A 24,795-nucleotide genomic window follows, 5' to 3' on the forward strand; every position below is an offset into this window, starting at 1 on the left:
TACCAGAGGCTCTGTAACTTGGCAGCAAAGGGTTGATTATGCAATGAAAAGCTAAAATCTTGCAATGAAAATGCTACATTTTGCTATTCAAACGGCAGATTTCGCAATAAAAGTGGTCATTTTTTAAACAACATGCAAAATTTTGCAATTAAAATACAGTGGATCCCCGCGATTTGCAGGAGATCGAGACCGGGCTGGTCCACAAATAGCGAAAATCTGCGTGCAGTTGACAGTCATTGAAATGCATTGAAAAAAAAATTGAATTCAATGAACAGAATTGGATCATTGAATTCAATTTAATTGATTAATAAAAAATATTTTACATCAAATAAATAATTTGTCAATGTTCACTGAAAAGCATGAATCTCCAATTTTTGTTTGTCCTTTCCTTCCTTTTGAAAAAAAAAATCTACAAAAATGTATTTCTTTTTTGTTCACATTGAAGGAAAAACTAACAACTAAAACCTAATAAGTTAATGTATAAACTCATTGTCACTCTTGACTGGTACGAATGTCTCTCCAAATTTAGTGTTTAGTTTTCCTTGTAGCAGAAAAAAGAGAAAATAATTTTCAGTTATTTGAGGGGAAGCGGAGGGGGGGGGGACAACATAAATGTGGAGGTACTTGCTTTTCATTGGACAAATAAATAAGAACATAAAAGTGCTGTTGTGGGCTTGCCACTCTATTCGTGGCCTATCGGAGTAAAATGGCTCCCGTCTATGTAAAACTATGGCTGCCTGCCAGGGTCAAAAATGCGTGTGTGTGTGTGTGTGTGTGTGTGTGTGTGTGTGTGTGTGTGTGTGTGTGTGTGTGTGTGTGTGTGTGTGTAAGGTCCAGGTAAGCAAATGACCAAAGGTTTACATGAGGACATTGACGCGCGTGTCGGGCAGCCGCAGGCCCACCAACCCGCCGGAGACCAGCACGCACGATGCCAGAAGGATGGGGATGGCCTTGGTGATGCCCACCAGAGAGCCAAAGATCAGGTTTCCCAGCACGGCGGCCAGCTTGCACAAGGCGTTGCAGAAGCCAAAGCCGGTGCCTCTGCGGAAGAAGAAAGGATGAAACGTCAGGCTTAGTTGGATTGAGATGAGAGTGGTGGCAAACTTTTTAGTACATATAGAGACTGCCTCGATTCTTCCATCATTTGACATACTACGAGAATTAATAACGATACATGGAAGTGAAAAGGCCATGGCCTTGGCAGACGCGCCATTCTACCCATTCTACCATCATAGTCAGAGCCGTCACCTCCTGTCGGTGGGGTAGAGCTCGGTCGTGACCACATCCAGGGAGTTCCAAGCGGAGATGCTGAGGCCGTTGTAGAGGCACAACATGAAGATCATCATGGACTCGCTGGTGCCGAACCACAGGAAGAAGCAGCTGATTCCCGACAGTACCATGGAACCCCCTGCAATGTGTGCGGATTGGTGAGTGACGTGTGTATCAGTGAATGAGCATGTAGAGCTAGCTGGTAACTGGCTAAATGTTAGCCAGTCTGAAAAAAAAGTAACACATCTATTTTGACAAAGTAAGCAATAGAAAGTATCTGAAAAAAATGTAACGTACATAATAAAGTATTTGCTTGTGTTGTCTAGTCGTACCCAACATGCTAAGGCGGCCTATTTTGTCCATGAGGAGAGCCGAGACAATGTTGCCAGGCAGCACGGCCAACGTTCCCAGGAAGTTGACAAAGTAGACCCAGTACGCGCTGTAGTCGTCATCGAAGGTCATCTGACAGCCCGTCTTGTTGTGGTGGAAGGAGCTGTTGACCACCCTCGAGTTTGTCAGCTTGGAGTCATCGATATCTGCAAAAAGTACATCAGAACTACTAGTGGCCACGAGGGAGCAGTAAAATACACAAAGCCATACAGTCGCGTCAGATGAAATGGGGTTTGTCAAAACAGATGTATCGTCGTGTTTTTGTGGAACAAATTTGTCTTTTTAAAAACACAAAGGTGCAAAGTCACAATGTTGGACCCTTGGACTTGAAGTGTAAATCCCACCTTAACAGTTAATTTCCCAAATAGGCCACACTGTTCTTATTTTTTCCGCCCTCACATGCTTGGCACATTGCTCTGGGGTGTGGAAAAAGTCTTCATTTTCCATGCGGCATCGCCAGCACCTTCCATGCCTTTGCTGTTTCCATGTTCAGCACTTTTCCAGAGTGCTGCTGGGGAAATTATTTGAAGGCCCAGACTCCCACAAGGTCTGATTCAGCTCCCGGTCTCTCGCACCGCCTTCTCTTTCTTTTCTATGTGCACTTCTGAAATGTTTCCATTGCACTCTTTGCGAGCAAAGTGTTTTCTCAGTGTGAGGTCTGGGGGAGGCTCAGACTGAGGAAGGGTGCAAAAACGTACCCGTGTTGTAAAAGAAGGAGTCGACAAAGGTGCAGTTTTTGAAGGAGGAGCCCACTGAGGAGACATCCTCAAAATAGCAGTTGAGGAATGAGGAGTTGACGAAGGACACAGCCTTGAACTTCATGCTGATAAACCTGCACAGATGAGAGATGTGAACAAAAATCGCTGCTTGTGAGCCATTGTGATGTCACGGCAGTTTGTGCTCGCGTGTTATGCTAGCTAATACTTTTGATGATTCTCATGTGAAAGTGGCTTGTTTTTGTTGAATAATGAACTCCTGAATACAGTCGTGATGATGTTTGAGTCCATACTTGAAGCACTGTGTTGATGCTTTATGATCATCTCTGTTTCGTGTGCTTTGCCACCATGTTGTGGGATCCATACGCAATTTGAATCCCATAGATTTTTTGCTATTCACAGAAGGCATTGGTCTATATCTCATAGAATTTATTTATTTAATAATTAGCATAATAGTGCTACATAAATGCGCTTAGTTAGGACGACAACATTTATTTTGTGAAAAATGTCAACCAACACCTGTATGTGCACATGTATAGTTACTTTGTGTCGGTACAAGTCATATCAAGGAAGAGTGGGTGTCTATGGTGCGAACTGCCAAGATAAGTCTTTTCATTTCCTGGTAGAGGCGGAGATAACGGAGGCAGAATTAATATGAACGGCCATGACGAATAGCGCAACAGGCCTGCGACATGTTGAGGTGAACACCTACGAATCCAAGCAATAGTCGGCCTGCTTACCTGTCGTTGAGGAAAACGCCATTTCTGTGTATCTGGTTCTCCAGCGTGAAGTTGAAGGTGAAGTCTTCGATGCGTTCGCTGGTGTGGATCTTCACCCGGGAGGCGTACTCATCGGCTTGCAGGTGCTTGATCACGTCGGGGAACCACACAGATAACCCGTAGTACCTGCATTTCGAGGATGAGTTGGAACTTGCCTTAACTAACAACTTAATTGACATTGTCCGACCGCAGTTCAAGCATTATCTCAGCAAATATAAATGAATTTCATTTTGTAATCCAAGTAACAAAAACGGTTGTGGAACACATATCAGAGTAAATATGTACATTTTATTTACCCAAAGGAGAGCGTAAACCAAACCGCTGCCAGTTTCATGGTGTTGTCTTTTATCGGGTAGTCAAAGCATCTCATGAAAGTGGACCAGATCTATTAAAAAAAATAATAATAATAATTTGTGGTTGTTGTGACACTTGAGTTCAGAATTCAAACCAAAACTGACCCCTTGAAGCTCGGCCTTAACTTTGGAGAGAACCTTGAGAACCGGGTTGCCCGACTCGCTCTTCAGCTCAACCAGCTCGTCCAGCAGTTTGGGGATCTTTATCCGATTGACCTGCAGGGGGAGACACTCGTCAATCGGTTGCCAGTTCGGTCAAGCCACGCGGGGGCGCCCTGAGCAATGTCAAATCACCGTGAAGACTCTCTCCGGTTCTCCGCGGGCTCGCATGTTCGTGTCATGGATGTGCTTGAGGACCATCCAGGCCTCGTCGTGCTTGCCCATCTGGACAACATTACATTCAAAAGTTTAATGGAGATCACATCAAGATCACTTGGAAAGGTTATAGTGCACTTTAGGTTCATCCTTAAATTGTACCCAAAAGCGCAATTTTGTATCCCCACCGTTTTGGCAGTAGTCTCTGTTTACGCTCTCTCACCTGTAAGAAGAAGCGGGGGCTCTCAGGCATGAAGGTGAGTGCCACCACTGCTGAGACGCAAGGCAGTGCACACACCACCACAAATACTCGCCAGCTGTGGAACTGGTAGGCAGAGCCCATGCTAAAACTCCAACCTGTCCACAGAACGCGGCAAAGCGCACACAATTTGTCACCTTTGGCATCAGCGGACAAAAAAAAAAAAATTAAATAGCTACCAAAAATGCATCAAATCAAAACGACGGCACGGGATAGCTATGTTTTTGTAGTTGTTGTAAATGCATTAAATGTAGGCACATTGATTACATCACTTTAAGATGATGTCAATGAGCACGAAATTGTAAATGGACATTAGAAATAGATCTGGAATAAATTCATACCTGACTAACTTGAAAAGGCTTAGTTTAAAAAATAATACATTCTATCCACAGCACATCAAACATATCGCAACACCGTATGAGCATGGATGGTCATGTATGGTATCATATCGCATTTTGGACATACATGGTCATGGTATATTAGCTTTAGGGGACGTGAGCGTGTTTGCATGTGGCCTGTGTGAGCTTCCTTCTGCCCGGTCCGGTAAAAAGCTCATTAGGAGGATTCCAGCTATAATGGACTGTCGGCGATGGCTGACTGCTTGCGATACTCAACGTGATTTATGTGGCTACTCTACAGTAAGTGAGAACGCCTCTGACAAGCACACACACACACACACACACACACACACACACACACACACACACACACACACACACACACAAACACACACAAAACCACACAAAAGACCACATATTAATAAACACACACACACACACACACACACACACACACACACACACAAAGAAGAGCATCCAGACAAATCGGCCTGCAACACACACTTAAGACTGGGCAGAGCGGCAGATTTTACAGTTTACTTTTTCGGGACGATTTAAAAAAAAAAAAAGACACCACACAGGCATACGCAGACACACACATGCGCGCGCGCACACAAATGCATACATTCGCCACCAGTCAATGTAAAGGGCACTGCGGCGAAACGCACTGCCCGCAAAGCACTGCTTCTTGCAGAGAGAAAAAAAAGAGTGAAACAGTGGCGTCTAATCAATTGACCTCGATTATGATCCTTTCGCGGCGCCTCGGGTCACATTAATGTGTCTCGTCAATCACTTCTTATGATCGGTAACAAGATGGATGGCATTTCTTTACCTCCACCCTAATATATTTTTGGGGTTTACAAATACGCGTGTGGGCACAGCCTGAGTCTTGAATTCATACTCGATGCACGTTTTCCCCTCTCGTAATCTTTATTGTCACCTTTCTCTGTAAGTTGAGTTTTGTCCTGGAAGTGGCTTCTATTTCCTCAAGCACGTGTCTCACGACTCCCCAGATAAGTGCTGCGCCCGGTTGTGGCACTTCATCAACACGGCCCGTTTTATATCGAACGCCTTCCAGCTTTCCATTAAAACGGCTAAGCGGTTGTTTCTCTCTCCGACTGCCGCCCCGCATCCCTTCACCGTTCCATTATCCCTCACGGAGGGTTTATAAATCAAGCGGTCCCCACGTACCACCTTCAACGCCCCGACACAGTTGATGCAACCCTATCCCGGGCACCATAACCCACCCACTACCCACCAAACAAATGAACACAAATCCAAACAAAACTTGGTTTCGTGCTTAGCTTTGTTGTCAGATGGCGGCACTCCTGAAACATTTGTACAGAATTACATTCTGAAGTTACTAATGCTTTAAAAACTTTTCTTACCGAAGCAGAAAGCAGATATTTAAGCAATGTGACTGGATTGATATTTTCGTCATCAGTCACTCACCATAGTGCGGTATGATGGCCCACGCCATGGCCGAAGCGTAGATGCCACCGATCATCCAGAACATGCAGAGCCAGCTCAGGTGCTCACCGCGCTTCTCCCGGGCCAACACCTCGGCAAAGTACGAAAACACAATGGGCACAGCACCGCCAATCCTGCAGATTGTCAATCAGAATTACACATTAACAATATACTGTATGGCAGGGGTGTGTGTATGACCTTCAGAAGCTAACCTTTACCTGTGTAAAGACACCCCTTTCAACATCCCATAAATTTGACACACTCGAGAGAACAGTGTTGTCAAAAATCCAGCCAGGTATGTAAAATAAGGCTTAAAAATCGTGAAGAAATTGTTAAGATGCTGAATCCACGCCCCACTGGAAAATTGATTTGCTACATGATTTATTATTATATTTGCATAGAATAGCCTTTCCCAAAACTTTTCTCAAATCACAACATTTCTTCCCAGCAAGGCAAAACCTAAACATAGCTTGTTGAACTGATGACTACATTGATTTTATGTCATAGAACAGCCTTTCCCAACCTTCATGTACATTTCCGCAATGATGGACTTACCCAAATCCCGACAGCATGCGGCAAAATAGGAAGGTGCTGTAGCCCTGCACGAAGGACGAGAGGAAGGCGAAGAAGCCGTTGGTGGACAAGGATATTAGCAGGCACTGTTTGCGGCCCAGCTTGTCCGAAAGCCCTCCCCAAAAGAAGGCTCCGAACATCATCCCCAGGTACACGATGCTGCCTGGAGAGAGCAAAGAATTGGACAGAGTTCATGAATTGTGTGCGGAAATTTGTCACTGGCAGTAATGCAAAAAAAGGTTGGGGACCACTTCACTTCAGTAACTCGTGGTCAGATCTTTTCCTGTTCTCGGGACAGCGCAGCTTTAGAGAGCATAGTTGTCAGGCCGGTAAATAATGGCGTCGCTCTCTACGTGCTAATAAAAATGCTAATGTCTGTGGAAGGTGGGGGTGAGTGTGCCTCTTTTATTCTCTTCTGCCCTCTCTTTTGCGCCGTGTTTGCAGTGATGGGACAGATAGGCTGAAAGTAAAACGCTCTTATCGAGCTGCGCAGACACCGCGCCAACAGCCAGCCATTCATTACACGCCGACAGCTGCTAGCTCGTCACTGCAGAGGAGGCCATATGAAGCGAACCCACGACCGACCAGCCGGTGGTGGGATGCGAAAATGAAACAAAATATAAAAGAAAAAGGTCACAAGCACTGAAAAGTGGAGGGGAAACGTACAACGGAACAAACAATGCAAGATGCACACATGCAGCCAAGACGCTCTATCCAGAATCATCGGCTCATTTGTTTTATGGCGGAGCTCACGCTGAGTTAGGATGTGTAATAAAGGAAGGAGGGGGAGGTGAGGTGGGTTGGTGGGGGTTTTGTGCGAGGATACTTCCCGAGATTGGATTTGTTATTTGCTACGGGGTTCAAGCAAAGGTCAGACCTTTGAAATCATACACTGCCTCAAAGCCAGAGGTGAGACAAAATATGTGTCGTTATCGTTTACAGTACCGTTTACACACAGCATGATCAAATGTTGATATTGTCGCTGTTAGAATTGGGACTTAACGGCAAATTGCTTGAAATAGTGTCATTTTCTCTGGCCACTAATGGTCTCGTGCAGTGCTTCCTAAACTGTATTGAGCGAAGGCACCCATTTTAATTTCTCACAGCAAGTTCAAGTGTCGCATTTAAGGTACACTGAAGTCACGTTAATATTTCTATAAATAATTCAGAATATTTTTTTCCAATTTAATTAATTTCATTGTAGAGCAGCGTAGTTTGCAACCGGACGTGACGTCATCGAAGTGGAAGACGCTACGCGAAAGCAGAAAGTAAAGCGATAGATCGTCAACAAGAGAGAAACGTGATATTAGTCAAGTGTAATCCAGCACAATCCACACACATTTTACGCCTTTGGTAGCATCCGGGGTATGTACAACTTTGTTTTGTTGTCGATGAACAGTTCTGTGACGCTTTATGTAAAAAAAATGCTGTTCGCATAAAAAAATGTTAAGATTTATGCTAGCGCTTGCTAATTGCGTTAGCACAATGATTTCTTGTTACTGTAGCGGTTGAGGTCATGTTAGTTTATTTAGTTGGTTGTGAATGAAAGGTAATTCACCCACACTGTGACTTCAGTTTGTTTTATTGTAATATCTGTGCACGGTGTGAATTGAATGTGATATCGCCTCGTACTGTATGTTACAGTTTCACCATTTTCTGCATTATTAAACCTGTGGACCAAGAGTAACGTCTTCAGAGTCGTGGTGTAGAAGATGAGTTTATCTGACTGTCCAATCCAGGCTGAGACGGTACAGTAATAGCAGATCATTACATTCACTGGGGATATTATTATTATTAATATTCATCTTGTATGGTCTCCACGCATGGTGATTTGTGCTTCTTTTTTGAGATCTTAACTCCCCCTCGACACCTTTTGTGCGATGTTCTCGCATGTCGGCACGTCTCGCTCCGCCACGCTAGGGGTGTTGCGAGCCGCTAATTTCTTCGTTCAGGACACAAGGATCTCGACAGATGATGGACGATTCCCAGAGGAGCATGAGTGATTGACGGGGGGGTTTTAGCAGGGGAAGAATGAAACATTAATTAGACCGACGCCTGCCGAGCCCTGAGCCACGCTTACTGTTAATGTCCTCTGTTCTTTGATTGGAGGCCTTTGAATCAACTTTGAGACTCAAAAGTTATGTGTGATCAAATCAAAGCAAAATGTGATACCAAAGTGAGTAGAATGTTGTTCTTCCACACCAAACTAATCCAAACCTGGTCCATACCCTGCTTTGGGGCTGGCAACTGAAAGTGTCTTCCCCAAACTGGGAAGTGTACAAATGTCCGAAACGTCTTGCTACGCTTAAAAATGAAAACCAAAATGGTTCCAGTCTTCAGACTAGACGTATGTCCATTTACTTTTATTCATGTAGTATAAATGTAAACCTAGTGAGAGTTGCAAGACAGCTCTTTGTTCCAGTGTAGAAAATTTCTCTTTAATTATTTGCTGTCCTTTCAAAGAGCTATCATTAGACTCTCCCTTTGAATAAATCCACTCCAGAGGCCGCGATTGATTACTCTGATTTTATTTCCCGCCACATACATAAGGTTTATTTTTGTTGTGAGCCACTTGGTGCTACATAATGTGACTCATTCTTTTGTTCTCCCCCTCTCGTCTCCCACCGCGAGATGACTCACGCGTGGAATGTGGATGAATAATACAGCATCCTTACACTCGCCGGCCGCACCATTAGGTACACCTGCACAATCAGCTCATGAGCAATAGTGTGCAAATTATTTTTTGGATTCTCAAATAATGGACACTGCACCAGTTAGTCCCTGCATCACCCATCATTGCATTGCAGAGATTAACGGACCGTCAAATAAATTGCCAATGTATATTTGGTGTGTTGAGATGTGTCTGCCGCTGGCACCATATTAACAGTAATTTTTACATTTTTGAAAAAATAGCCCCCAGAGGTGTTGGAAAAGTTGCGAAGTTCGCAACAATGGCCTACGCTTCATGACAATGCCCAAGCTGTGACCCTGTTGTTATGGAAATTGTGTATTTTCACAGAAGAATGTAAGAGGCCTTTTACTGAGGCGCTGACAACTATTGAAAATTGCGGAGAAAAAAAAATAGCATCATTTGTCTGATTTAAGACAAATAATTGCCCACAACAAATAGACGCCCCATTCTTTTACCATCAATAACAAACAAACAAAACAAAAAAAAACCATCGAGCCCCTTTTTAAAATAAAACACCAACGCCTCCTGAGGCACGGAAACCATTGTGGGCCACAAGTGACCCACACCCACACTCTGAGTGGTCCCTGATTAATTAAAAATCATAATAATTGAAAAAAAAGTGATAGGGTGGCGGGAGGGGGTTATAAAAATGTTTCCTCGATGACAGCAGACCACTGCATTCCTTACCAAGCCATCCAGCGCCGGAGTTGGGCACGCACATGTCCGTCTCAGCGCTGGGTAGGACGAATCCCACAACGAACACCTCCACGCCGTCTGACATGAGCGCCAGGCCCAGCACGAAAAAGAGCTGCCACTGGAACCTCCCGTGACCACACTCCTGCATGATGAGCTCGTACTGCTGCGCCAGCTCTTCCTCGTCGGCTTGCCGCTCGTTCTCCAACTCCTTGCAGCTCTTCGGAGCCTCGCCCGCAAGTTGGCCCAGAGCCATCTGTCCAGCCCGCTGTTTCTCGTCCTGGTACGCCGGCACGCCTTGGTATTCGCCCTCATAGATCTCATCTTCATCGTCGTGGCCCTCTGTGGCATCACTGGATGCCCCGTCTTCGTCGTCGGCAGCGTTGTCGTAGTGCCTGTCCACTTGTCCATACGAATTGGAGTCGTTCTCCTCGCCGTCGTTATGGAATCGATTGTAGCTGCGCTGCGCTGAGTATTCATCCGAGGTGCGGTCCACCGCCTTGTTGAAGTTCTTGCCGGCTTGCCTCTTGGCTTCCTTGGCAATGTCCTTGGCGCCTTTGACCAGGGAAGTCCTGCTGTTGTGCGTTTCGTTCATCTTGACGCAGACAGAGCTGAGCACTAAGTGTTTGTAAGTAGCCTATTTCAGCAGCTCCAGTGGATATAGCTGCACGGGACGCACTCTGGGTAGCTTATAAAGTCAAGCGAGCAACAGCCGGGAACGCCAGTCGGCTGCCAGGATAATAATTAAGGGCTGAGGTCAAACCCCATGGAGCTGGAAAGGTGGCCGTTGAAATTGGAAAACTCCTCAGTTCTGGAAGAGCTCAGCAAACGAGGCCATCAGCCTGCAGGAGCACAAGGAGAAAGCTCTTCATTTAAAGTTTGCTGCCGAATACCCCATTGCGGTGTCGTGAAAAGGGATTTTTATGGCCCTCTTGAAACTGTTTGCGTTCTAAATCTTTCCCACCAAATAGTAACTGCTCGACAACACAACTTCAAAACTGTGCACTCGCATCAAGACCTCCATTGTATGTCTGTTCCTCAATCCCCACAGCTTTAATACTTATAGTCTTCAAAAATCAGGCCATAAAAGCTCGCTTCCCCAGTGTGTCAAGGCGAATTCATTTCAGTTTGATGATTCCAGTCCAGGAACACACGTCAGCCCGTGTGGTGAGCGCCCTCGGGGCTCGTTCCATGACCGCCGTCGCCGCACAGGCCCAGTCTCGCCAAAGACCTGTCAGCCCATCAGGGCCTTGTCACCTGTACCTCAAAGCCCTTTAGCTGTTAGAAGCAGGCCAAAAACCACACAGACATGTGAAGTCGTACTTTGAGGAGAGGACATTAGAGATTTTTTTTTCTACATTGAAGGGACACGAATTGTGTCCAAATGAGATCAACTTGTGTCATTTATAAGAAGTGTTTGTTCATCTCAATAGTCACCCCGCCTGTGATTGGCTTTTTTCTGTGTTGTTTTTCTGCAGGGGGCGGGGGGACACTTCAGTGGTGCCATGCTTTGTTGTTCAGTAGTACATTGTAGTTGAATCCAGCGAGATGAATCGAGTGTCAGTGTGGTGTGTTAACAGTGTTGCGGCTGCTCATATAGATGAAGGATGCGAAATCCATCTTTTCCACATTAGCGGTAACGTCCTAGCGGTGGGTTTGTATCAGCACACTCCCGGGAGCGGAGGGCTGCAGACGTTGGCTGGAGCGCCCAAATGGAGCGTGGCAGCTTGATGTATGGCGCCTCCGCTCACCTTTTGCTCGGTGTGATGAGATAAAACATCAGTTGGGATCAGTCATTTGAACGCAGGCGCGCCAGGGGGCTCGCGGGAAGGCGCTCGAGAGAGTTTGGTGCAATGCAGCAGCGAAATGGAGCGGGAAATGGCTCGTCACTAACTTTTCTTTTGGCGCGACCGGGTGATGAGGAGGCAGCTGACCCTGGCCGTGGATGCACCTGTCGAGGCCCAAAATGCACTGAGTGCCCTTTAAATTAAATGCCTTGTGGGTACTTTGTGTTCTTGACCCCGCAAACTCTTTGGAGCAGCTCCGGCATATGGCATCTGATACCTGGCTCCTAACCTGTTTCCTTGTTAGCCCAGAAACGCACCTTATTCGTTATGGAGTGTTAGGATAACATGAAATGTTAACAGGTTTGAGTTTGACTTTTTTTCTACCAGACCCGTAGAGAAGGGTGGGGGGGGGGGCTCAATGCCCACAATGTATATTTACATGTACAACTGTGCAATCATAATGAATGAATTGACAAACGAAAATATGGGGCCCTTGAACGACACTGCAATCTTGTCAATCAGTAAAATTCCTGAGGGGGATCAAACAATTTTCCTGACTGTGGTGCCGTAACGGCCCGCTGACGCCGCGCTGTCACTTTCATTAATCACTGACAACAACACGTACTGTACTGTACTTCTTGGACAATGCTGTGGTGAAAAAGGAGAGACACTTGCCGTGTTTTGCACCAACTGGGCAAGCATCGGCATGTGACATCCAGGTTGACAATATGGAAATGTAGCGCCCTGCAGGCTTGCTGCGGCGCCCGCAGATGGCTGCAGTGAGCATTGGCTAATGTGCATCATGCGAACAAAAACCACACTCCAAAGCTTGCTGCAGATGCTGTGCAACCCAGCACACAGCTTTGTTGGAGATAATATATCATGTTTGCCTTTGTATGTTACCGCCTCACGATAGGGGTCCATGATGGTGCTTTTGAGACTTCCCCAAAAAGTTAATGATCGATTTTGGTAGATGTAATGACGAGTATGCTTTACTCGTCAAGGTTCTATAGTTTGTGGAAAATCAGTGCAAGCAAACAGTGAATTATGTGAGCTCGCTAACAGGGGGGGCAATGACAGGATGGACATTTTTGGCTAATGTCAGCATTTTATAAGCATGTGGTGCATGTTCACCACCGAGCAGCATGATTCAGTTACCAAGCAAAAAATGTACTTTGAATTTTTGAAAGGTTTTTGGACAAAAATATTTTTACTCCTCATTGGCAGCTCCACTCTTCTGGACTATTTTAACAAAGTACCGAGCAGGAAGTTCCAGTTGCAAATGTGGGTTTTAAAGGCAAAACCTCATCAGAAACATAAATAGGTAAAAGAGAGCACAGTTACCTGAAAAATCCACTTCAGTACAGTCACAAAATATTTGTTCCTCAGCACTTATTCTATCAAAGAAGAGCCCAAACTTCAAGTGGAACTCCTCCAAACTGACTTGAGAGTCCTCTGCAGCCTGTGGCTCATTTCAAGCGTATGGAGGAAAAGGCATCAATCATCGCGGGAGCCGTTTGACGCCCGTTACGTCCTGTAATTAGATTTCTGTGGGCTGCCCCGCTCAGTGAGCATCCATCCTACAAACCCCCACCTTTCCCCACCCCACCACCTTCGGGTTCGCTCACGCTGCAGCGCTTTCCTGAGTAATGGCTGCATGTGTTCCTACTACCACCACCCCCACCCCCACTTTATTACACACCCTCCGCAGCCTCACTCCAAAAAGATGGTTGCCTTGGTGCTGTATTTGCCACGACATTCTAGAACTTTTCAAGCTCTCGTGGAAGACAGAATTTTTGCCCAACTTTTACTTCAATCTCAAATAAACTTAGGGGTTAAGAAAAATGAATGTGCCAGTGCATGCAACACCTGCTGTTTGCAATTAGAATAAAACCATGAACCACTCACCATCGTTGAGATTGCATGCCAGCCAACGCGTGGGAACGTGTGAGCTCCACACTCGTTCCAATTGAGATGCTCGCCGCTCGATGCTGCAGTCCGACAAGAGCGAGAGAAGCTGAGTGGAGGAGAAAAAGAAATACGCAGAGAGGCTGAAACTTAGGAGGAGCTGCACGGACTGAAATAATCAATAGGATATATACAACAACTGGGCGAGACAGTCGGCGGAGTACAAACAGGCAGTCTGGGTGGGCTCGGGCTGGGGGGAGTCGGGGATGATGCAGACTGAGATGGGACCCCGGGGGAGGAAGTTCACTCTGGGATGACTGTAGCTTGAGATCACAGATTGTCTCATGGTGAAGGAGTGGTTAACTCACCTGCCTCACAGCTCTTAGGTTCAGGGTTTGAATCCCCGATACGTCCCTCCTGTGAGGAGGTAGCATATTCTCCCCGTGCTTGAGTAGGTTTTCTCCAGGTACTCTGGCTTCCTCCCGCGTTCAAAAAACATGCATTCTTTGTTGACTCTGAATTGTCCATAGGTGATGATGCAAGTGGGAATGCTTGTTTGTCTGTATGTGCCGAGCAACTGACTGCCGACCGGCTCAGGGTGTACCCAAACATCTCGCCCAAAGTCATTTTGGATATGCCCCAGCATACCTGTGACAACCCGTAAGACAACAATTGCTTTCAAAACAACCTGGTGGAGGAATTGAGTGATTTTTTTTTTCAACATTTGAAAAACAACCTTGATCCAAACATCCTTAACATCCCGGGAAATGTCATGACAGCTGGACGATTTCAGTGCAGATCTCACTGGGTGAAAGGAACCAATCCTTACTCCTCGCAGTCCTCAAAAAGGTCAAGATGCTCATAATGGCCTTCAGAGGGCCATTGGAAACATTGAATAAGCAAGACTACAAGACTCCCTCATCTACTCCAGAAATAACCACATCTCAAACAGCCAGGAAGGAAGGACATCCCTCTAGCTCTTCACGGAAAACAAAAAACATTTGCATTTCAATCCAGCAGATGTCAGAGAATGATGCGCAATTTCTAGAAAGCAACTCGTGAAGCCACACCATTACCAATAGTGATAAAGCATTAAAAACCACAATCTGTTCTGGTTTTGGTGCTTTACACCTCAAAAACGTAATCATATGCTGGCAGCCTGAGTGGAGATGTTGCTGACTCAGCATGCGGCTGCATAGGCTCATAAAAAAAAAAAAAAAAATGTCTGCCAAGGTCCAGATACCACAATGTGGAATGGTATTAAATAATGAGACAAATAGCCTTGAGAATAGCTTGGTGGGTTAACGCAAGGTTAATTACATTTCTTAAACACAGAACAGGGGAGGTGGCTGTTAAAAGAGGGCCGCAGAGCAGGAACAGTTAAAAAAGGACGAGTTAAAATGGTTTATTAGCTTCACGGCCGAGCGGAAAGGTCGATGGGCGCATGTAACACGGAGCAAATACACTTTACAATGACTTCCCGGAACTATTGATAAATTGATGTGAATGTGAGAAAATTGATGGCGTGGATGGGATGGGAAGTTCATAAGCAGTCCATGAGTAAGAATATCTCGATTTTTCACAATTACGAAAGCAGGTTTCACTTGATTTTTTTTTTCCTCCTTCAAATTTGGCAGTCTTATTGTCAACACTCTTCTCTGTGTCAAATTTATCGCATATTTTTGTTTTCACTTGACAGGGACTTTAAGAAATGCTTCCATTTGGGCATTACAAATACAAGAGGCTATTTTGAGAGTCTTTCGAGCTATTGTCTAATATTTTGCCTTTTATTCACAATGTTTCTTGTGCGCAAACCTCCTGTAAATGCTGAAATGTCAAGTACCTTTGCTCCTGGGACCAAGCCATGACGCAAATGCTCACTCAGGGAGGAGAGGGGGTCAGTGGTGGAACAAAAGAGTTGAGAGAATTTCAGCAATGTGATGTTCAAAGCAGTTGATGGATTCTTAAAATGGTTCGGATCTCTCATTTCACTGCCATTTTGTAATTTCTGATTTTAATTATCATTTTCCCCCATCTTGCTTTATTCCTCCTGATACCATTTTTTCCCAACCATTCCCTGACCACAGCATTAAATTGCTGTACAGTAAACTTTCGCAGATGCAGTATAATATAAATAAATAGTTACTTGACAGATAATGGGAAATGTGCTAAATCGGTGGTTGTCAAATTTGTAACACAAAGTACCACCAATAAAAATATTTGGCTCTCCAAGTACCACGACCTTGACCATCATGAAAATACAGTAGCATACTAGGCCCAAGTGGACAAGATTGTACAAGACTAATTCCGTGATTGTCTTCAACCAGATCCTTTCTTGTTATACAGAAGCAATCTATCTGTTTCTTGGTGGGAATCACTTCCCAAAAAAATGCAGCGAGGAGGTTTTGAAAATTCGCTAAGTTGGCAAAGCTTTGGAGGAAAATGAGCAACACAACCTCCCGGCATGCAACACAACTCTCCGACCCTAATTGCATGCAACGTACTGACATCTGTGCACGAGTGGGCGTCGGCGCTGACAAGTCCGAGCCCTCCTTCAAATTTGGCAGTCTTATTGTCAACACTCTTCTCTGTGTCAAATTTATCGCATATTTTTGTTTTCACTTGACAGGGACTTTAAGAAATGCTTCCATTTGGGCATTACAAATACAAGAGGCTATTTTGAGAGTCTTTCGAGCTATTGTCTAATATTTTGCCTTTTATTCACAATGTTTCTTGTGCGCAAACCTCCTGTAAATGCTGAAATGTCAAGTACCTTTGCTCCTGGGACCAAGCCATGACGCAAATGCTCACTCAGGGAGGAGAGGGGGTCAGTGGTGGAACAAAAGAGTTGAGAGAATTTCAGCAATGTGATGTTCAAAGCAGTTGATGGATTCTTAAAATGGTTCGGATCTCTCATTTCACTGCCATTTTGTAATTTCTGATTTTAATTATCATTTTCCCCCATCTTGCTTTATTCCTCCTGATACCATTTTTTCCCAACCATTCCCTGACCACAGCATTAAATTGCTGTACAGTAAACTTTCGCAGATGCAGTATAATATAAATAAATAGTTACTTGACAGATAATGGGAAATGTGCTAAATCGGTGGTTGTCAAATTTGTAACACAAAGTACCACCAATAAAAATATTTGGCTCTCCAAGTACCACGACCTTGACCATCATGAAAATACAGTAGCATACTAGGCCCAAGTGGACAAGATTGTACAAGACTAATTCCGTGATTGTCTTCAACCAGATCCTTTCTTGTTATACAGAAGCAATCTATCTGTTTCTTGGTGGGAATCACTTCCCAAAAAAATGCAGCGAGGAGGTTTTGAAAATTCGCTAAGTTGGCAAAGCTTTGGAGGAAAATGAGCAACACAACCTCCCGGCATGCAACACAACTCTCCGACCCTAATTGCATGCAACGTACTGACATCTGTGCACGAGTGGGCGTCGGCGCTGACAAGTCCGAGCGTGAGAACGCTTTGTCGAGCGCTAGTTAATTCCAAGCGGCATGTGTGGGGGTGCGGCGGTATGGCGACACACCGACAGGGTTCCCCCCTCATTTGATCCACCAGACAGTAACGAGGCATTGCACAGCACACTCTGATATGTTTTACGAATATGGTCATAATTACAAGCAAATGTTATCATAGTTCACCTGTAAACCATTTCATCCCGCTTACACAAATACACGCTTGAAAGTGTAGGAGGTGGCACAGCAACTCACTCCTGAATTTGTCATCTCTCATTAAGATGGAGGCTAATAGATGGACCTTGTGACAATGATGTTAATTGCTTCCCCTCCTCGTCAGCCGGAGGTTGTGCAGTATGAGGAGTGATAAATAACCATCAATCATGTCATGTACACAAACTATTGATATATAAATACATTTTGACTCGGTCATAATTGTTGTTGAGGCATCACAAACAAGCACTCTCTTTCCTTTTGTTTCATCAGCTCATCTTTGATCTGCTGAGAGGCCTGTTTCAGGCAAGATTCAGCAGATAGCAGAGCGATGAAGGGAAACGGCGGTGATTTCTGGAAGGCAGTCCCTGTACCTCCTCCTCCACATGACAGGGAAGCATCATGTGTGACTCACAGCTGGGACTTCCTTTGGGTGGCGACGGCGGATGATGCGATGGACGTGTCGTTGCATCAGCGCTCGCCTCTGAATGGAGGCGACAGCAGACCGGTTTGTATGTTTGTGTCATATTATTTTAGGTAATGGCCTCTTAGTGCGCTTGTACCTTGCAGATGTGTACGACTACACCACATCAGGCTGATAGCCACTTATAACATTACGAATTTGGATTTTTTTTTCAATTATATGCGGATTTTCACAAGTTGTGGCTAGACCTGGACCCTATGGCCCACGAATAAGGGGGTCTGTACTCCTCTTGCTGTGCGTCTGCATGCAGAAACATGGTGTTGTGCAACAGTGTAGCCTGCTGGCTGATCATCAAACTGCTGCATTATCAATCCCGTTATCTACAATACAGAACATTTACTGCTTTGAGTAGAGTGCAGACCTCAACCAACGTCGAGATTTTCGGCCTTGGTGGAGAAAGTTGATCACCAGCCTCGACCGCTTTATTGTTCCTTGCATGCCTCAATCTTCGCTCATTTAACATTCGTCCCCCACCTCACTGGGAAAAATGGGGGAAATTGTTGAGCTGGCAAAAACCTGCCTGTCCCACGAAGGTCAAAACGTTAACCGCGCCACTGGCAAATGACTCACGCACCGCTCGATGACGTTCTGCTCCGTTGAGTTTAACGTGACGAAGTATAAGGTGGGGGGTGGAGGTGGACAAGCTGCTACGACATACAATATAAAACAATAAATGTATTACAGTACAGATTAAATGGAATTCTATTTACAATAAAACGTGTTTTTTGCCCGATGTCACGTTTAAAGAATGGTGCACAGCTTACAAATTCTGACAATGTCAGCAAATTGAATGAGCAGGGCATAATCATCTATGTCGTTTTTGAAGATCATCCATGAATGTATGCATGGATGAGTGCAGTCATAAAATGTGAATGGAGTAAAGGAGGACCTCACCCTCGAGACACATCAGGAAAAATGCAACCACTCATGCACTGTATGAGTAATTGCTAGAGAGGGCGCTACTAGCTCATGAATAGGAACAATCATGCTAGTTAATTAGCCCCATCATGATAGAAAATAACTGCAGTAAAAAAACAAACAAAAAAAAAACGTGTGTGCACTTTTCATAAGAGAGAGTGTGACACCATCCTATGTGATCATTCAGGCCTCCCTTTGTCCCACCTGTGCCTCGATGACTGACCATTGAGCAACATGCAGTTGGAACGAGGATATGATTTAATCTCATCTGATCAGCCGATATGACTCATTCTGCACTCACTCAATCTTGGGGCCTCAGAGTGAATCACAGATGTAGGGTAAAGGTGAAAAGACATTAAGACGGTGCCATCGAAAGTAGGATTCTGTTTTGACCACACATCTAATTATCTGAATGTGTGAAGCTGTTCAATAAGGCGTTTGAAAAGGCCAGGTGAATAAATCCTGGTTCTGCTGTGGCGCCTTTGGTGCTCTAATTTACTGAGAAGCATGTGTAAAATGGCTACATTTGCAACTATTTTCTTTTTTCAAATAGCCTATGCATGTCCCATTTGGCAGGAAATACAGTATCTGCAGTATCTGCAAGAGCCATTGCACATACATAAAGGCCTCCTCTCAAATTCACGCCTTATTCTTGCTGCAGTTGAATAACAACTTCCGGACACTGTGACATCCCTTCTCAGCAATAGAGAAGCGTTACATTGTGCAGCTAATGGAAGCCTTGCGGTTTCGGAGGTCTGGTGACTACGCCGGATGACCGCAGAACTCGTGAGGAGGCTAAACGCTCTCCTCTTCCCTCTTGTACACATATATTATCTCCCCTCACGTAACATTGGTGTTCACATTTGCAGGAGAAGGCCCAGGGATTACAGTGTGACTCATTAGGCAAAGGTTTATTTCAAGCACGGGGTAGGAATGCGCATGACCACTTTACTGGATTACTTTTTATTCCAGGAAATGTATACACATTGCTCTGTCCTTTAGAAGAAGGCCTGACCATGAGTCAATAGAGGTCCAAGATTTTTGCACAGTGCCGTATGTAGAATACAATTTGCTATTTGTTTTTTTTTTTCCACATTAAACTGTTGAGTTATGTCTCATGAAAATGGAATAAACTTTGACTAAACCCTGTAGGTCAAAGATTCAAATATCCCTCAGATGAAAGTCTGGTTGCGGGAACTGCAAATTGTCGCCTCACTTTTGATGTCACTGCTATTAAAAAAACACAATAATAATAACAACAACAAAAACCGAAAACACAATATAAAGCATTATAAAATAGATTTCACAATCATTTGAACGATTCAGAATTCACATACTGGACAAATTAAACAACTATTTTGAATCAGGATATTATGATTTTATTACACTATTGGCACAAAGCATCCTCCATAGCCATTGCTACAGTAGCATTAGATCCTCCAGGTGTGCCGACAGTTATGGCCCGTGCGTTCATAATACAGGTACAGTAAAATATAAAACAAGGTTTACTGTATTCATTTTCATTTGTTTATTAATTTTTATATCGCTGTGACACTGGCTGATTTGAGTTTGGGGATTTCCATGCCGCGTGTTTGGCTTCTAAATCGGTCTCCCTTTTCTATTTCCAGTGGCACCAACACAAGGGGCGGGGCCTACCTCTCAATTTCAGGAAGAGCTTCGATGACGTCACGGCAGCCAGCGCCCCACTGAGCTGTAGCTACACGCACGCGCGTCCTGACACAAGCACGCGCAACACACGAGTTGGAGCACGCGTCGGTTAGAGAAGAGGAAGAAAAACGGTAGAGGCGAGACATCAAGTCAAGATATGGCGTAACAGCGGACAGGCGGTCATAAATTGCATCTTCTGAACGACACGGAAGGATTTACGTCCGTGGCCCGTTATTTATTTCTTTTTAAATTTTATTTTTAAAGGCGGCATTTTGTTCTTTTCCTTCACCGACATGATTTGGTGAGCTATTGCCCCTATTTCACGTCCGGAATTTGTGTTAGTAGCCCACCCTAGCGTGCTAACACCACCGCCGACATGTCAGACAACCAGAGCTGGAACTCGTCGGGTTCCGAGGAGGATTCGGAGCCCAGAGAGGAGACCGGGAACTTGGTGGGCGTCGGCGTGTTCAGCGGGGTCCTCAGCAAGGTAAGTCTCAGTTATCATGGTGTCATTTCCTCCATGGTTTGATTTAAAACGTTGCAGTGCAGCTTTATGTGTATCATGTTAAAATGACAACACCTGTTTAATTAAGAGCTAGTTTAGTTGTGTTATTTTAGGAGCACAAAAGCAGCAAGAAAGTTTAATTCTTTGGTAAGCATATCGTAGAAAGTAAAGTTCAACTCAACCACAACAAACCGCCGTGAGAACTAGATTTCAAAATAAAGACATTACTGTAGCTCCATTAGACGGCTTACTTCGAATAAGCATCTCCAGTCTAATTCTATTTCAGACTATCCCAAGTAACTGGGTAGCAGTTCTTCCCCTCTCACGTTGTTGACAAATTTTGTTGACATTTTACGACTGAACCATCAGTGTTTTGTGATGGTAAGGAGCTTTATCCATGCCTGCTCCATGGGCATGTAAAACGACCTAACCATGACAATGCCAACTCAAAATTAATACAGTCATACATTGTATTACGGCCGAACTATAAATGCAAATGTAAATAAAGCTAACTTCAGAAGACCACTCAATGCATTCTTCTAAGTGACGGAAACACACTCACACGGTATTCAAATCATCATCTCCATGCAGTGGACTAAATAAACACACGACCTACCCTGTCCCTGGGCCTCTACCAGAAACTTACTGAATTGGCAGTTATGCACGTACACACATTTGGGGCGAACCGATTACTTTTATTGGTGAGCTCATGTGCATTCGTTGTCGCCGCCGGTCTTGAAACAGATTGTGCTCTGACCTGCTAGCCACGCACATTGTGAGATTATGTGCACATTTACATGGAGAGGAGCTCACCTGCTCCACGGTGGCACAGGCAAAGTCCACCATACGTCACTGAGGCCTCGCCGGGGGGATTAATGAGACTGCAGCTGGCAGACAGTTACACACGCCTGCTCCAGTTGGCTTGACATCTGGTAATAAGTATGGTGATAAAAATTAAAACTTTTAGAAAACCTTTACTTCCTGCACAGGCTGAGTATTTTGAGTAACTTGTCATATTCCATGCAAAAGAAGTTAACCACCGGTTGTATATGTTAATTTGCTCCATGTACAGCACTTTGTATGCAGCGATAGCTGTTTGAAAGTGCTCTATAAATACAGTTGAGTTTAGTAAAACTAAAATAAAGTTATTCATGTTTGAAGAAAGTGTTTACTAAAGTAAAGTAAAAACTATCCCCCTGTTGAAGACACATCGAAAAAAAAGGTGCTTACAGAGCTATTACTTTATTGGTGCCACTGTGTGTGTATCCGGTTTGCGGCACGAGCAAACTTCGGATACTCTTCCATTTAGGATGAAGAAAATGTGAAGCACTTAAGGTACAGTAACATCCTCATGTGTGGACAGGGAGGGCCACAGTCGATGATGCAATTGCAGTCATTTATTGAATGGGACAAACAGTGAAAGACAAAAATACAAAATGAGAAGTCTTGCAAGAGGCTGCGGAAGTGTATTTACTTCAGCATTTGCTTGGTAAAATTAAAACCTCAGGTGTGGGTTGAATCCTTTCAGATCCAAAATGACAGAAAAAAAACAACTCTTGAATTACCAAACACCTATTCATCATATTAATTAATAAATTGTTATTCTTTAGTTGCTATCATATACCTTTCTGCCCTAGAGCAAATTTATTGACGCTGTCATTGATTAAAATGGTACACTGGTAGCCGTTGCTCACGGCAACCCACCTATCATTCAAACAGCCTTTAATACTTCACAAAAGCAAATGACTGTGTTACATCACATTACCAAGCATTTTTTTGTTGAAGTTCTCAGAGCCATGAGTGACGCAGTAAATAAAATGATTTGGTGGCAAAGCCGTGTAATATGCATCGATGAGACTGCCCCTAATACGCCACAGTGCACGCAAAACAACGGCTCGTATCTTGTAAAACTTGTAAGTTGGGTCGCTTGTGTCTCGAGGCACCTGTAGATTGAAAATGTCGAGTCGACGCACGTGGGGTTCATGATGGGGCTTCTCTTGCTCCCCGCAGTGGACCAACTACATCCACGGATGGCAGGACCGCTGGGTGGTGCTGAAGAACAACACGCTCAGCTACTACAAGTCACAGGATGAAACTGAGTACGGTTGCCGTGGCTCGTTATGCCTCAGCAAGGCTGTTGTCACGGTGAGTGCCCCCCCCCGAACACACACTTCGGCCACATGCAATGTGTTTACCACAGGCATAGCGCAAGCTGCTGACTGGTGAGCCTCTTTTTGCGTCAGGTCCAGACACTGTCAGCGGGTTTCACAGATTAAAATTCCTCATTTAATCTTGCTTAAATCAAAGGGACTTGCCCAGACATAATTTCAAAAAACACATTTTTTTGGTTTTTCCCACTCACATAGTTGACAAGTTTGCCCCATATGTTTGCCGTGTCACTTTGCCTGCTTGTACTTCAAAACTCTTATTAAATATTTTCGAAAATCAGATTTAAGGACAATTAGTCCTTCAATCCGTCTTTCAGAGGTCTTAAAAATGTCAGAGAGGGCTCATAATGATTAGGAGCTTATCTACATGTTTACCAAATGAAAGGCCTTCACGGTGAAATAGTTTACATTGTTTCTGTCTCTCACGTTCTTTAGTCAAATTTCAGAGCGCGCATTAGGCAAATTGTTGTAAATCAACGACCGTCCAATATACTTTAGGGTGTTGCGACTTTGCAATCAGCTTCTACTTGTGGAAGAGAAGCCGAGAGCAGGGGCAAAAAGTGAATGCCCGTCAAAACAAAAACATTTTCACACACGGAGGCAGCACTTCAGGGGTTAAAAAGTGAATGCCTGTCAAAACAACAAAAACATTTTCACACACGGAGGCAGCACTTCATGCACTAAACTTCAAACAATTAGGTTAACAGAAGGCAAAGTCTTTAAAAAGGCCTCAGACACAAACATAGTCAGGGTATTTTCTTTGGAAAACATGTTGATTGTCATAAATCACTCTTATTCATCTCCTAAACTGTCTTCCATGACTTCTTTATGAGCACAGATACCCCATGTGTTCAAAAAATGTGAATCAAATGTCGAGCATTCACCGAACGGTTCTCATTTCCTGAATCCCCGTCGGGCAACGCTGACTCGGCGAAGTCAGCTGAGAAACTTTAGCCCATTGTTCCACAGGTACACGTGGTCCAAATATGTGTCCCATGGTCCACCCGTGGTCCGCCCGTAGCCAACACGCCGTCTTTATCACCAGACGTCCCGAGCAGAGAATGTCTTTTGCGCAGCACATTCGCCCCCTCCAGTCAGTCACACTTGGATCGCAAAGATTCATCGGTGACTTTTCACCACGTTTGGTGACATTGCCCTCGTACAAGCAAATACAGAGTTGAATTAGTCACCGTTCCCGTGTGCTGGACAACCCTTTTGTTGACTTTAAGTGTATTTGCACAGCTTTGACCATCCTTGGCCAATGTAAATATTAACCTATGTGTCGTGCACTCGCTCATTTGCCAGGTCTCATTCCAACGCGGGGAGAACAACGCTTCTATCTTTGCATGATCTGGTGTTTCTCAAGTAAACAGACTAATCCAGGGAAAGATAGTCAGGGGTTGCCTGTCACGGGAGGTCGGCATTGAGGCTGGATCAAGTGTGTGAAAGGAAGAGTTGCTACAAGGAGGAAATGTAACTCGTGACTTCCTTTTACACAAGTTCAGTTGTCATGGAGGAGGATCCACGATCACATGCTCTGCATTTTTACATGTCGTCTTCCTTCTCGCTTTCACGGTCAACGCCTGCTAAAAGTGGAGTCACGGTTCCTCTTCTTGGGGCTGTTTATACCAGGTTTAAAAGTTGGGTTTCAAGTCCGGATCATGGTCTGAATTTAAGATTTAAAGCATGGCGTAGGTATGAAAATTATGGTTCTGATTTAGTGTTTCACATGAGGGATTCAAGCCAGCGATCGGAGGGAGTGGCTGGGCCACTATCTTGTATCCATAATGGAAAAATGTTAAGTGCTTGTCCCATTAA

General features: G+C 44.5%; 2 protein-coding genes across 4 annotated transcripts in view; one reads left to right on the plus strand and one right to left on the minus strand.

Moving 5' to 3' along the window:
- On the minus strand, positions 1–13,641 carry LOC109529267 (synaptic vesicle glycoprotein 2C-like). The gene is made up of 13 exons (XM_019892570.1): positions 13,543–13,641; positions 9,842–10,689; positions 6,445–6,625; positions 5,872–6,023; positions 4,046–4,179; positions 3,802–3,891; positions 3,613–3,723; positions 3,451–3,539; positions 3,116–3,280; positions 2,358–2,491; positions 1,602–1,805; positions 1,249–1,408; positions 1–1,041 (listed from the first exon to the last, which is right to left on the minus strand). Exons 2-13 carry the CDS (start codon positions 10,440–10,442, stop codon positions 858–860), a joined length of 2,205 nt encoding a protein of 734 aa, XP_019748129.1. The 5' UTR covers positions 10,443–10,689; positions 13,543–13,641; the 3' UTR covers positions 1–857.
- Positions 7,726–24,795, plus strand: part of LOC109529268 (collagen type IV alpha-3-binding protein-like) — a 23,241-nt gene continuing 6,171 nt past the window's right edge. For 2 of the 3 annotated variants that reach the window (XM_019892571.1, XM_019892573.1), the window contains exons 1-5: positions 7,727–7,827; positions 8,107–8,210; positions 17,508–17,742; positions 20,265–20,791; positions 22,820–22,954. In XM_019892571.1, the coding sequence (XP_019748130.1) occupies positions 20,681–20,791; positions 22,820–22,954 (246 nt within the window). In that variant the 5' untranslated portion in view covers positions 7,727–7,827; positions 8,107–8,210; positions 17,508–17,742; positions 20,265–20,680. Of the gene's footprint in view, positions 7,828–8,106; positions 8,211–17,507; positions 17,743–20,264; positions 20,792–22,819; positions 22,955–24,795 lie in introns of all 3 variants that reach the window. The other variant, XM_019892572.1, reaches the window with a different exon arrangement.

The sequence above is a fragment of the Hippocampus comes genome, unplaced genomic scaffold (genome assembly GCF_001891065.2).
Source record: "Hippocampus comes isolate QL1 unplaced genomic scaffold, H_comes_QL1_v1.1 scaffold830, whole genome shotgun sequence".
Taxonomy (NCBI): Eukaryota; Metazoa; Chordata; class Actinopteri; order Syngnathiformes; family Syngnathidae; genus Hippocampus; species Hippocampus comes.